The 13,332-nt window shown below is 37.3% G+C and overlaps 2 protein-coding genes across 2 annotated transcripts in view; both read right to left on the reverse strand.

Moving 5' to 3' along the window:
* The window catches only part of LOC115410978 (myosin-IIIa-like), a 205,774-nt gene that overhangs the window by 21,171 nt on the left and 171,271 nt on the right, over nt 1–13,332 (reverse strand).
* The window catches only part of LOC115410979 (myosin-IIIa-like), a 73,917-nt gene continuing 62,102 nt past the window's right edge, over nt 1,518–13,332 (reverse strand). The window contains 14 exon segments of the mRNA XM_030122844.1: nt 1,518–1,697; nt 1,984–2,770; nt 2,895–3,022; nt 3,107–3,189; nt 3,271–3,433; nt 4,840–4,951; nt 5,063–5,124; nt 5,126–5,269; nt 5,372–5,449; nt 6,947–6,988; nt 7,234–7,316; nt 8,860–8,989; nt 9,498–9,586; nt 9,843–9,996. Of these exon segments, the coding sequence (XP_029978704.1) occupies nt 1,533–1,697; nt 1,984–2,770; nt 2,895–3,022; nt 3,107–3,189; nt 3,271–3,433; nt 4,840–4,951; nt 5,063–5,124; nt 5,126–5,269; nt 5,372–5,449; nt 6,947–6,988; nt 7,234–7,316; nt 8,860–8,989; nt 9,498–9,586; nt 9,843–9,996 (2,220 nt within the window). The 3' untranslated portion in view covers nt 1,518–1,532.

A 13,332-nucleotide genomic window follows, 5' to 3' on the forward strand; every position in this document is an offset into this window, starting at 1 on the left:
CCACTTAGCCATGTTAACGCTAACCAAAGATAGTATATAGGCCAGTGGTATGAAATGGGACACTTCTTGTCTCTGTAGCAGATGTTGGACTGATTGAGAATGTCCTATGAATGAATGGAAATGTGTACATTACTGCTAACTAAGATTATTTTATCATTATTATATAATATTATATATCATTATTATTATATCATATCACCTTATTATGCTGTATATGTTTAACTTCTTTACAGTGATGTAGTGTCTGATTTTACAGGTCAAGACAATAGGCCTTGAATAAAGTTATTTTTCACTGATCGTCTGAAAAAATGTCCTTTTACTGAACGCTGGTGTCAAGTATTTACCATAACTAATGGATACAAAGATGTCAACTTCTCACTTGAGGTGAATAGACATTGGACCAACCACTAGAATCTTCTAGAAAGTGGGACAGTGACAGAGCATAAATGTGACCGTGTAGCCCATTAGCCATTACCCCGATAAATGTAACTATGTGGGTTGTTCAGGTCAAATATGGGTTGTGCGGACAAAGGAAGCTGTATTTGAAGGCTTGTGAGCTTACATTAAGTTTGTGTTAGAGTACATGTTGTTCAGGGAGCCATGTCATTTGTTGACATTAGCTGCCTTTCTAAGCAGGTAATCTACACAGTAGTTCTGTACTCGGTTGCTGCGGTAGAGGAGCAGAATAGAGGAATTGAAGAACTTACCATTGAACATACAGATCTTTCAGTAAAGACATGCCTGAGTCTCCTACATAGAAATCATTGTACACATTGTACTGTTATTGTGGAAGTACGACACCAATAACCATCACTAATTTGGAAATATAGTTAGCTATTATCAGCGGACAACTGGCTCCTAGCCAAATGTCATATGAGCAAGCATGCATGAATCTCACATATTGTAGGTGGATTTCTCACTATAGGGACAATTCCGATAGTGTGAATGTTAGACTGTGTTGAAAGTATCCTGTACAGTCGATTGTTTGTACCAGAGTCATAACTAGCAGCTGCTTTACCTCATATTATGAAGACTTTCATGGTTTTGTATTTCTTAGTTAGTGACAGCACTTCAAACATTCTGTCTCAGCCCAGGAACTCAAGCCATTGTCTTAGGTCCCCTAAACAGAACTGAAGTTTTAAAAATAAAATTTTGGACGATAAGGAGTTGACTAAGAAAAATCTTTTCTTGGGAGCAATGTTAGTGATTAGTTGACAGCAAAATATGTTAATATAATTACTTCTTTGGAGAAGGTCTGTAGTTGCCCAGCTTCGTTCTGCGCTGTTTGCTTGTTGGCCTTCAGGTTCTTCCTGTCCTTGTAGCCTCTGAAGTTACTCTGGATCTTCACAGCGGCCTGTTCCTCCTCATGTCGTTCTCGTTCATCGTCCATTTCCTCTTTACGCTCTATTATCACATCGGTAACATCTAAGGCCCTCCTCTTCCTCCTCTAGCACCACGTCCTCTTCCTTACCACCTCCTCATCCTCTTTAGTTTCCTCTTCTTCATCTGTTGGAGTCGTGACCTCCTCACCTTTACTTCTGCCGTGCTTCTTTTTCTGCTTTCAGTTTCTTCCTGTCCCGATGGCCTCTGAAGTTACTCTGCAGGACCGTGCTGCTTCTCTTCATCCGCTCCATCTGGCACCGACTCGTTATTTGATTGACCTGTTCTTCTTCTGCTGGTTTAGGTTCTGGTGGAGCCTCTTTCCCTTTTTCTTTTTCTTGGGGATCTTTCCTTCTTCCTCAAGTCGGTTTGCGCTCTTTGTGGCCACGGAAGTTACTCTGAAGTACAACAGCAGCTTTGGCTTCATCCTGATCTTCTGCTGGGGGAGGTTCTGGTGGAGCCTCTTTCCCTTTCTTCTTTTTCTTGGGGATCTTTCCTTCCTCCTCAAGTCGTTTGCGCTCCTGTGGCCACGGAAGTTACTCTGAAGCACCACTGCTGCTTTGGCTTCATCCTGATCTTCTGCTGGGGGAGGTTCTGGTGAGCTTCCTTCCCCTTCTTCTTTTTCTTAGGGATCTTTCCTTCCTCCTCAAGTCGCTTGCGCTCCTTGTGGCCACGGAAGTTACTCTGAAGCACTACAGCTGCTTTGGCTTCGTCAGGATCTTCAGCTTCTTCAGCTTTCATGGCACCGTTTTCAGCCTCTTCACTGCTGACTTCCTTGGGCACCTCTTCACTTGATGGGCTTTTAGGTTTTCCTTTTTTGGCTGGGATTTTACCCTCCTCCTGCAATCTCTTCCTCTCTTTATGCCCCCTAAAATTACTTTGGAGAACAGTTGCTGCCTTGGTCTCATCTTGTAAATTCTCATCATTTTCTCCCTCCTTTTCAGCATCTCCTACTGGGGCATCCTCAATCATTGCTTCATCTGCCACTTCTGTGTTCTCTTCATCTTCTGGAACCTGTGTGTGATCACTGTCATCATTGTCCTCAGCTTCATAAGTACTTTCTTCATCTTCATCGTTCTCTTGACCATTAGCTGCTTTTTCCACCCCCTCTTCTCCTTTGCCATTAGCTTCTTGTCCGTGTTCTTCTTGCTCCGTCACTGTGTTCGGTACCTCCAGCTCAGCCCCTGCCATCGTCTTTTTTCTGTCCTTAAACTTTTTCCTCTCTTTGTAGCCTCTGTAGTTGCTCTGAAGAACAACAGCAGCCTTAGTTTCATCTTCATCATCATTTGGAGAGGAAGGATTTTCCTCATTGGTGCTCTTTTCAGGTTCAGGTGTTACTTTCTCTTGTTCTTTAAGAGCATGTTCTGCTTTCTCTTTCTCTTTGGCCTCCCTGGAAACAAAATGGGTAAATCTAGTGTCAGGGATGTCATTCTGCATTTCTTGCCAAGATACTACTTACATTTACATAAACAAAACAAAGACATTTTAGTAGTTTTTCCACACATTCCTCCCACCGTTTTCGTTTGAAGCTTTTCCTTTCCTTATGCCCTCTGTATCGTGCCTGGATCTTAGTTGCGGCTAGGTTCTTCTCATCTACCAGCTCTTTATATTTCTTTCTTGCAAGATATCCCCTGCAAACTGAAAATGTAGATCATACAAGATATGTAAAACACAGGGTTATGCATTCTGCAACTAAAGAAAATAAGTCTTATTATTCTTACCCGGCCTGAAACTGGACAATGAATGTCTGAAACTTGACTTTGCTTTTATCATCGGCAACCTGTTTCCGAACTTTATGGCCTCTGTAAGCTGGGAGTTTTAATCAGACGTTAAAATCTGCATTGGTGTAGAAAATATTCTTGTTTGTTAACTCATTAACAGTTTACTAACCTGACTGCAGCACCAGAGCACTCTGTTCTCGCTCTTTTAATATCCGGCGGTACCGTCTGGTGCCCATCCAGCCTCGAACGTAGGCCTGGAGAAGAACGATGCGTTGTGTGGTCTGTTGCACCATCAGATTAAGATGTTCAATGTGATAATACTTCAGGAACACCTAAATGAGAATTGGAAACATAAAAGCAGGAGTTGAATCACACTCATCGCACAAGAAAATGGGATTTTTTTCTCTGTGCAACTCCTGTTGTAGTTACAATTTTAAATCAATGACACAACAAAGTATTTGAAAAAAACAACATACAAATAAACCTCCTCTACTTGTGCTTGTTGCTATTTGTTTGCGAAAGGATAAAAAGTGTATTAACACAGAGACTTTATTATGCATGTCTAATTTAACTGGTAAGTTCAGTCCTTTTTTAACTCTTTCATGTCAAAACACATTGTTAGAATTGAAGTTGCTGAATTAAATTCAGGATTTACATTCTTTGGCCTATTACGGAGAGAAAATAGCTGCAGCTAAACCAGCACATTCAATCAGTTAAATGCAAGGTAGAATATGTAATTTTCTACGGCTAGGTGTCTCTTAATCACTCAGTCAAAACAATAACATGGGATTGTGTGTGATTTTTTTCTTTTTTTTTTTGTTTTGCAATAATTTTTGACAGATAATGTATTTGTTTTATTCATAGTACATTTAGTGACGTACATTGCCTTGCCAAAAAAAGTCCTCCTCTGGATTTTACTCACTAAATAGCTAAAACAAATTATTTATCTCTAACTGATGCACAGAGTACCCTCTCATTTCTTTAACAACCATCCGTTTGATAGAGAACATAAAGACTGTTTCAATGGATAAAGGTGATGTGGTCTGATGAGTCCAGATTGACCCTGTTCCAGAGTGATGGATGCATCAGTGTGGGAAGAGAGACATGTGTGAGTGCAAGCCTATGATCTGGGGTTGGTTCAGTTGGTCAAGTCTAGTTTCAGCAACTAATAGAAATTAATATTGTGACATTACATAATATTATCAAACACATACAAGCAACAGAGAATTCATGCCACAATCACAGCTATTGGTGATCCAAGGAAATATGTGGGATTTATGATTCGCCAGCCTGTGTACATTGTCATGCCATTTCACTATAATCAAACAGCTGCAAACACCACTGGCTAACATAATATCAAACCTAACTATCACTAGATGAGTTTGATTCAGATAAGCTGATGAGTGAGGATTGTTTGCTCTGCACTGGTTGCATACTGTTGCAAACTACACTGATAGTGAAATATATCAGTATACTTTAGTTTAGCCCTGAATTTCATGCATTGGAAAATCACATGCAGTGTTCAGTGTTTTCCATGGTTCCTCATAATGAGCATATTAAACAGCTGCCACCAAACTGAATACAGTTATGGACAGAATTATAAATTTTTCTGAATTTCCACATTGTTGGATACATTTGATGTAATGTAGTTAGACAAAATGCCACCCAGGGTTGGTTGTTATTACATATTTTACATCTAGTAATGTTAAACCTTTAAAAATGTAATGAATATGCATACCTTAGTTTTTCCCATTGCCCAGTTCTCCAACTTGGCTTTCTCCAGTATTGCTGCACATGTTTCTGGAGTCACAGCAGGTTCCTCATGAGCATGGAAAGCCAAGATGTAATACCTGTAACAAACAGTGTAATCAGTGTGACTGTAATAGGAGTGACAGTGTATCTTCTGCATCCTTTACATTACATTATCTATTACACCCAGTGTGAAGTCAGACCCTGCTGACCTTTTTATAAAGTTAGCAAACAGAATGCGGTGAGAGTAGCCCTGTCGTCTGATCTTGGCGGTCCTCCAGAACCCCGGTGTACCGTAGCTGAACCAGAACCTTCTCCCGGTCAAACTTGTTGGCTTGGCGGTCATTATTAGGTTTGATACAGCGCACAAAGTGTGGCTGCCCTGCCACCATCTTGGACAACAGGTCCATCAGTGAGTACTAGGAAAAGCACAAGAGGCAACATTTGAATTAAGGCAGTAAAACTAAAAGAAAAGTTACCTTAAAATGCTGACTTTCATAATAACATCTGCATTGTCTTACTCTGAAGTAGGAGGCCACAGTTTGTGTTCTCATGTTGGTGGTTTCTCTTGGATGGTAAGGAGTATCTCCACGTTCAGACTGAAGAAACATTAATACGGTCAAAAAACAAAATAATTCATCTCACTGTAAATTTAAACTACTGTCTACTTATTAAAGATTTTACATGAAACTTGCTAACTTGATGGGTACATGTGGAACATAAATGCATGAACACAAGAACTAAAGCCGTGGTCTAAAATAACACCTGTAGATATATATATAAAAAAAAAATGCACACATACACTATTGTATTAAAAATACAATATAGAACACTATTGTATTAAACATACAATAGTGTTATCTTTCCATCACATTACATCTTCTAAAAACATTTTAGTGTCTTTAGAAGAATCACCAATCACCGTTTGAATTTGTACTTTGTCATCAAGCGGCACATCAAGCAAGCATTTTTTTTCAGGTGCAACCATTAATTCCGATGAAGGCTGCAAGAGATGCATACATGCACAAAAACAAGTGCCAAATAGTAAGAACTTTCTGCAAAAATACAATTTCCTTAAAAAATGTTATTAGTATAAGATGCTATGATGAACAACCCATCCATGTACAGAATATTATGACAGTATGAGTATCTACAAGTCAAATGTACATTCATGCGCATCTGTTACACTCTATATGCTTAGCACTAACACATGAGGGGAACCCCACTACTTTCACAACCAGACATCAGCCAAACACTGTTTGTAGCATCTAAAATGCTCATTGTGGAGCAGAGCCTTTGATGAGGTTTTTCCTAAAATATGCAGATGAATGGAAATAGATTCAGGAACTCATCAAACACAGTTCATCTAAATGTAGGTACTGTCGATTGCTATTAGGTGAGTGTGTTGCCTCAGGCTTTACATTTAGCAGCATTGTGACTGCATCCTGCCACAATCTGAACTAATTTGCTGAAGTAATTCACTGAATGAAGATGTTACACTCTGCATCTAAGAAATGAAAAATACATTTATGATATGCTTTGAGTTATAGATTTAAAGTTTTGATACTTTTTTGAGCAATTTTGAAGGGGTTTGATATATGTTTAATTCAATAAAATGATTTCCTACAATGCCACAAACAGTCAGATCCTTTGCAGCAGGGGTGTCCAATCCTGGTCCTCGAGGGCCGGTATCCTACATGTTTTAAATGTATCCCTCTTCCAACACACCTGATTCAAATGATAAGCCTATCCTCAAGCTCTGTGGAAGCCTGATAACGACTGGTGTGCTGGAAGAGGGAAACATCTAAAACATGCAGGATGCCGGCCCTTGAGGACCAAGATTGGACACCCCTGCTTTACAGAAATGGATTATGAATAGGGCCAACATTTACATAATACAAGCAACTAATGGAGGACTATGAAATGATGTGGATCTTGTATCTGGCACTCTCATGATAGGCATGAAATTAATGTGCAAAACTACACAGAAAAGTAAGTCATAAGTGTCACCAACAACGACAAAACTACAAATGAGTGAGGGGGTCTGCAAAGGTAAAGTATACTCTAGCACAAACTGTTTGGAAATGTGTATTTACCTCACACACAGAAAAAGAACTGTACAAAGTTAGCACTCCCATCTTTTAGGATAGAAATGCAGAAACAACAGAGAGAAGGCAAATAAAGACAGAAAAAGAGGATGTTGTAATCACAGTTGGCTCAGAGAGAATTAATTAAAACCACAAATCTTAGAGGGAAATTACAATTCAAGAGCAGGCTTTGGTAGTTAGTGTAAAACTGGGAAACAAAAGCTTGGACAAGTATTCAGGGGAAGTTCTCAGTAGAAGAGATAATACAATGATATTGCTGATAGTGGTGTAAATACCTTGGCGAAGGTGACGGTGCGTGTCGTGGTCCGCGGGCTGCGCAATGTGTTTATGCCTTTACCCTTGGTGTGGGCAAGGTTGCCTGTGAAATAAACAAAGGGAACAGAGTCTGTTAGCAAACTGCCCAAAGTGACCAAGAGAGACTTAGTCACATAGACACTGAGCATGTTTGTGTCATTTGAAGAGGTTATGAATAGTATTTCTACTTTTAAATATTAAACAATGACCTAAAATTATCCTTCTGAAGTTCTGCCAAAGACATCATTATATTGGACTGTAGAGATATGAATATAGTCACAAAGATGGGCCTGGGGATTTATATGATCACTAGAGGGAGTAGAGAGACCATTGACCTAAGCACCTGAAAGTGACGAAATGGGACGAGAACCGCTATGAAACAACAAGAGTGAAAGTGAAAACATGATAAAAGCTAAAAGCAACTGTTGTTTTCACGACTGGACGCAGCTCTAAATGAAAAGAATGGAGTTTGAGGATGCACTCCCAGCATTTCAGGTGAATCTGACTATGAGGCTTATGAAGGTATGAAGTTTTTGTATGAGTTTATTATCTTTGCTAAGTTGGTTTTTGTTGATCCACGTTGATTCCGACTAAACCGTGACAGTTCTGACCTTGTTTGTTGGGTTCCAAACAGATCTTTAGTTCAGCAGTTGACAATACACACCGTACAGAAAACGGAGGTGATTTGTGGTTTTACTGTGGCTGTTTTCCATCGAAAAACAGAGATAAGCTAACAGAGCTATAATGTAAACTATCAGCTGATGCAGTATGTGAAGATTATAAAACACAGTGTTATTCTGATTGACTGTCATAAGAAGCGACAATAAGTTTTAGTTTGAAGAAAACTTGATGGTACCATGATACAGATGTGTGTAAACAATAAGCTTTATACTTAAATCAGTGAGTGATACAGTCTGTGGACACATAGGGTTGATTCATTGGTGGTTTTGGTCCGAAGTGTGTTCTGGTATGTGATTTACCCTGCTGTTTGGAACACCCCTTTAATATGAAAGCTGAATTGTTTAAGCTATTTTTAGTGGAAATCTTTTTTTTTTTTTTTTTTTTTTTGGACATGTGGAAATTGATACCTGTCACCTTATTTCAAAATTAACCCTTTCAGTGTGAAAGTCATAATATTTCGACAAGCAACATAATTGAATCAAACAGACAGCTTTTTGAAATCTTGATATCAAAATTGAATATTGAAAAAAAAAGAAAAAAATCAGGCACTGAAAGGGTTAATATCTTTTTGATGTGTTATTATTTCTCAATTAAATCAGTAGAAACTATTTCACATTCTCACCAAACACTAAAACATGATGCAGGAGCTTTTAGGCTATTTTAAACACTGATTATGTGATTACAGGCTTTGTTGGTTTTGGTAAACTTAAACTGCCAAGACCAGCTTATACTGAAACCTGGCAGTTCAGGGGGGAAGACTTTGCCAAAATGGGTAACAATAGCCTGTTGTTTTGCTTGAAAAAGTTTATATTACAAACGCAATTAAGGGTTTGTAATAAACAAATTTCCGCTTAGTCCCCACACACATTTTGTAAATACTTACATTATGTTTTATTCATCCCAGGAAATAGAGCCGACGTTCTTACCTGTTTTGGTGAGGGGGTGAGTGACAAGTTTGCGAATGAGCTCGTTCTCAGATGACCGGAGTAGAAGGACGATGTCGGCAGGCAGTGTGTCTCTGTTCTTAGCCAAGAAACCAGTAGCGTTGTACATAACCTAACAGAGTTTTATAGTGAAGGAAAAACATGAGTGAATGCAGGTTCACTTTAAAATGAAAGACACACAGTGTTATAATCAAATATAAATGGATGAGGCAGCTTATATGTATATGTATATGTATATGTGCATATATATTTGTATCTATATGTATAGGTATATGTGTATGTATATGTTAATATGTATATGTATATGTTTAGGTGTATCTGTATGTTTTTGTGTAGGTATATGTCTATGTGTATGTGTATTGGTATGTATATGTATAGGTATATGTGTATGTATATGTTAATATATATATATGTTTAGGTGTATCTGTATGTACATGTGTAGGTATATGTGTATGTATATGTTTAGGCATATGTGTATGTATATGTCTATGTTTAGGTATATCTGTATGTATATGTATATGTGTAGGTCTATGTATATGTGTATGTATACGTTTACGTATATGTGCATATATATGAATATGTGTTTTGTTTTGTGTTGTTTTTTTGTTTTGTTTTGTTACCTTTCCTGCATAGTGGTGAATACCAAAGCCAAGGTCAACTCTCTTTGGCCTCCAGAAGCTCTTGGCCTTGAGGTTATCTTCAAATTTCTCTAAAATATCCAATGACTCTGTTAATATTCTCATCAACACTCAAAACTATGGAGGTTTAATAAATTATACTGGTACTATGAGAAAATCAGTCCTGTGATTTATGACATTTTCAGACAATGAATGAGAATAAGGACCATGTTCAGTCCTTCGTTACCAGATATTCAGTTCAGTTCTTTCCAGTAGTGTTTTATCCTTCATGCTTGGTCAGTATTTCCAGCAAATGAAAGATATTCTCCCGAAAACATTGGGACTGACCTACGAGGGTCTGGTCGGTGGCCTGTGGGAAGCGGCTCTCTTCATCCAGCAGCGACAGCATCCCCATGGGCTTCTGCAGAAACAGGTCCAGGAGGGGCCGGTTGTCTTCATACTCAATCATTCGAGCATCAACCTCTTCATTTAGGTACTCATCCTGTATGAAAATGAGACACAGTGAAACACCACTTTGGACTGAATGGAAGTCAGGGTTGCCCTGAGTAATTTTTTTTTTAATATAAGTCACAAGAAGAAGAAATTTCGGCAATAATTTCCTTTTTTTTTTTTACAGTCTATTTTGCATCACTTTATGCTACTATTTTGAAGAACCACATCAAAAGAAATGCATGTTACTGAAAGCATATACATATTGAATAGTTTATATATGAGCAAGAATAAATACATTTGTGCTGAGGTAACAGACTCTCATTTTTTCCCCTTCCACACTAAAAATGCATACCACTAGATTCAATGCTATAAGTATTTATTTATTCATTTATTTGCTAGTCGTCGCTTTTCCATTGACCCTCAAATTGCATGACTTTGACTAAAAATTTACATAATGACAAAATGTCAACAAAACAATTTCACCAAAACTCTCGTTTTTTGATTAAAAGTTTTTGCGCTGGCGAGAGGTGGTTTTCTGGGCGTAGCACAAATGGTATATCACACACAACTGCAATGGAAAGACCTTTTCTGCAACTAGAGTCAGGTGAATAAAAAAAACAAAAACGGATGTTGACGGATGTTACAACAAACAGAAGAAGAGTTTTAAAAGAAACATGGACAATCTAGGAAACAACATAATTTTTTAAATTTAGTACAGGATAGAGGGGTAATATATAATAATAATGAACATATCTGTAAATCAACACCATATTTACATTCATTGCCATGTTTATTCTCATGTCATCTCATAATAATAAATAAACAAATCATTGCATTTGTGATTTAATGGAAAAACCAACATTACGCACTTCTGTTTTTTTGACATGTATTAAATATTGGTAAAGTTTTGCACATATGTCCAATGGAAAAGCGATGACAAATAAATAATAAATAATAATAAATAAACAAATCATTGCATTTGTGATTTAATGGAAAAACAGGCATTACATGCTTCTGTTTTTTCGACATTTAGTAAATATCGGTAAAGTTTTGCGCAGATGTCCAATGGAAAAGCGACTAATGACAATGCAGTGAAACATAATGGACACATAGAACATCTGATGTTCTGCACGAAGAGTTTATAGCATTTGGCTAATTCCGAACTCCTGACCCTGCTGGGCTTTACAAGCAAATATATTTACAGTATAAACAAAGACAATATGAAAAATAGTTTAAGCAACAATATAAAAACCTATTCCTATTTAGACCAATATTAATGATATCACCATTCCCCATGTCCCTGGTCCTGGGTCTTCCAAGTAAATATGTGAAAACAGCAGTCGGCAAAAGACTGTATAATATTCTAACGTTTGCTGCTAGGAAAAATATTCTTTTGCAGTGGGTCAGTAGTCGCTTTTCCATTGGACATCTGCGCAAAAGTTTACCGATATTTACTAAATGTCAAAAAAACAGAAGTGCATAATGTCAGTTCTTCCATTAAATCACAAATGCAATGATTTGTTTATTTATTATTGCAAGATGACACGAGAAGTCATTCCATAAATATGGCGACGAACGTAAATATTGTGTTGATTTACAGATATAGTCATTGTTATTATATATTACCGCTCTATCTACTAAATTTAAAAAATGACTGGGTTTCCTGGTGTGTCCACACATGCTGCGACATGTTTCTTCTTCTTCTTCTTCGCTTGTTGTAACATATGTCAACATTCGTTTTTTTTTATTCACCTGACTCTAGTTGCAAAAAAAAGTCTTTCCGTTGCAGTTTTGCATGATATACCATTTGCACTACGCCCGAAAAACCACCTCCTGCCAGCGCAAAAACTTTTAATCAGAAAATGAGACTAGTTTTTCCATTAGGTAAATATTTATGCGCAAGTTATATTTGCGCGATTTGAGGGTCAATGGAAAAGCGACTAGTGACAAGACTCCTTTTGTCTGTGGTTGGCACAAAATAGAACTGATCCCCTTAGAATATTTTACCAATATTATACATGACAAGTGAAGATCAATACAGAGGGTGGCGTCCATTTTTGGACTATATTGGACTGGACCTCTGCTCCACCCTATTAAAAGGACTGCTGTGCACTTGAATAGTATTCACTAGTAGTATTCTACTATCTCCTGTATTATGTTATGCTTTCATTCCTCATGTACGAGCTGTCGTGCATGTTTTGTTATGTGTCTATTCTTTGAAATAACTATTTGTTCTGTTGAATGAAAAACAAAAATTGCAATAAAAACAATGAAAAAAAAGCCCCAAAACAATATCAACATTCATTTATATCAGATGCTTCTTGTTGAGACTTTCTTGAAATTCCTTACATGCAAATGTATTAAAATCTCCTGAAACCCAACTCGATCTTTGGGAATGATCTAAGTCGTGTGTATCGAGTTTATGTTGATCTCCCAAACCTGACATTTAACACTCATGCTCTTTTCTGTGTCACCACCAGTGTTTTGGAATCCTAAAGCAGACAAAGACAATTGACATCATGAATCACCTCAGGACAAAATTAAAGCGAGAATATGCCAGATTTGTGCGCTAACCCAATCACATCTTATTAACCAACTCTCAGAGCTACCAGTGTGACTCAGCAACATAACCAGAGTCACACCTCCAAAAGGACAAAACGGGAGCAAACAACATCAAATCAGTGTGTTCAATCTAGCATGAAATCCTCACTGTGAAATGAATGAACTACACACCAGGAAATCTGTAGGGGGGAGACAGACTGTTACATACATGTGTGAAAATGTATTAGTGACGAATTGATCTGCTTTTATGTAACGTGTTCTCGTGCATGCATAAAAAACACAGGGGACAACATGCTGCACATATTATCTACTTTATCTGTTTAGGTGTAAAGAATTAAAAAAAAGAAGTAAAATTACGGAAAATGTTTACATTTACAAAGTGTATTTTTTATAAAAAATGTGAATAACCTGAACAAATACGAACAACCTGAAATGTCTGAAGATAAGTAAGTGTAATTTTAACAGTATTCTGCCTGTTACTAAATGTTTTGTGTATTTATAGATCCACTGGGATCTGTAAGTTGCAATGTACGTGTGTAAATGATAAATCAAACATAATATTGTCAATATTGCACTTATTTCTCTGAAGAAATTTCAGTTTGTTCATGGTTGTTCATGTTATTCACATTTTTTAACCTATAAAGACCCAGTGCTACTTTTGTGTCAGTTCCCAAATGAAAACTTCTCTATATCTAACATTTCTTAATAGATTTATCACCATTTATTATAATATTATCCTCTGTCTTTTGTATGTTATCACTTTAAATCAGGTATTTTCCTATATTAAATTTACTGATCATAATAATGTTAATAAAAGATCAGA

This window comes from Sphaeramia orbicularis, chromosome 20 (genome assembly GCF_902148855.1).
Source record: "Sphaeramia orbicularis chromosome 20, fSphaOr1.1, whole genome shotgun sequence".
NCBI classification, from domain to species: domain Eukaryota; kingdom Metazoa; phylum Chordata; class Actinopteri; order Kurtiformes; family Apogonidae; genus Sphaeramia; species Sphaeramia orbicularis.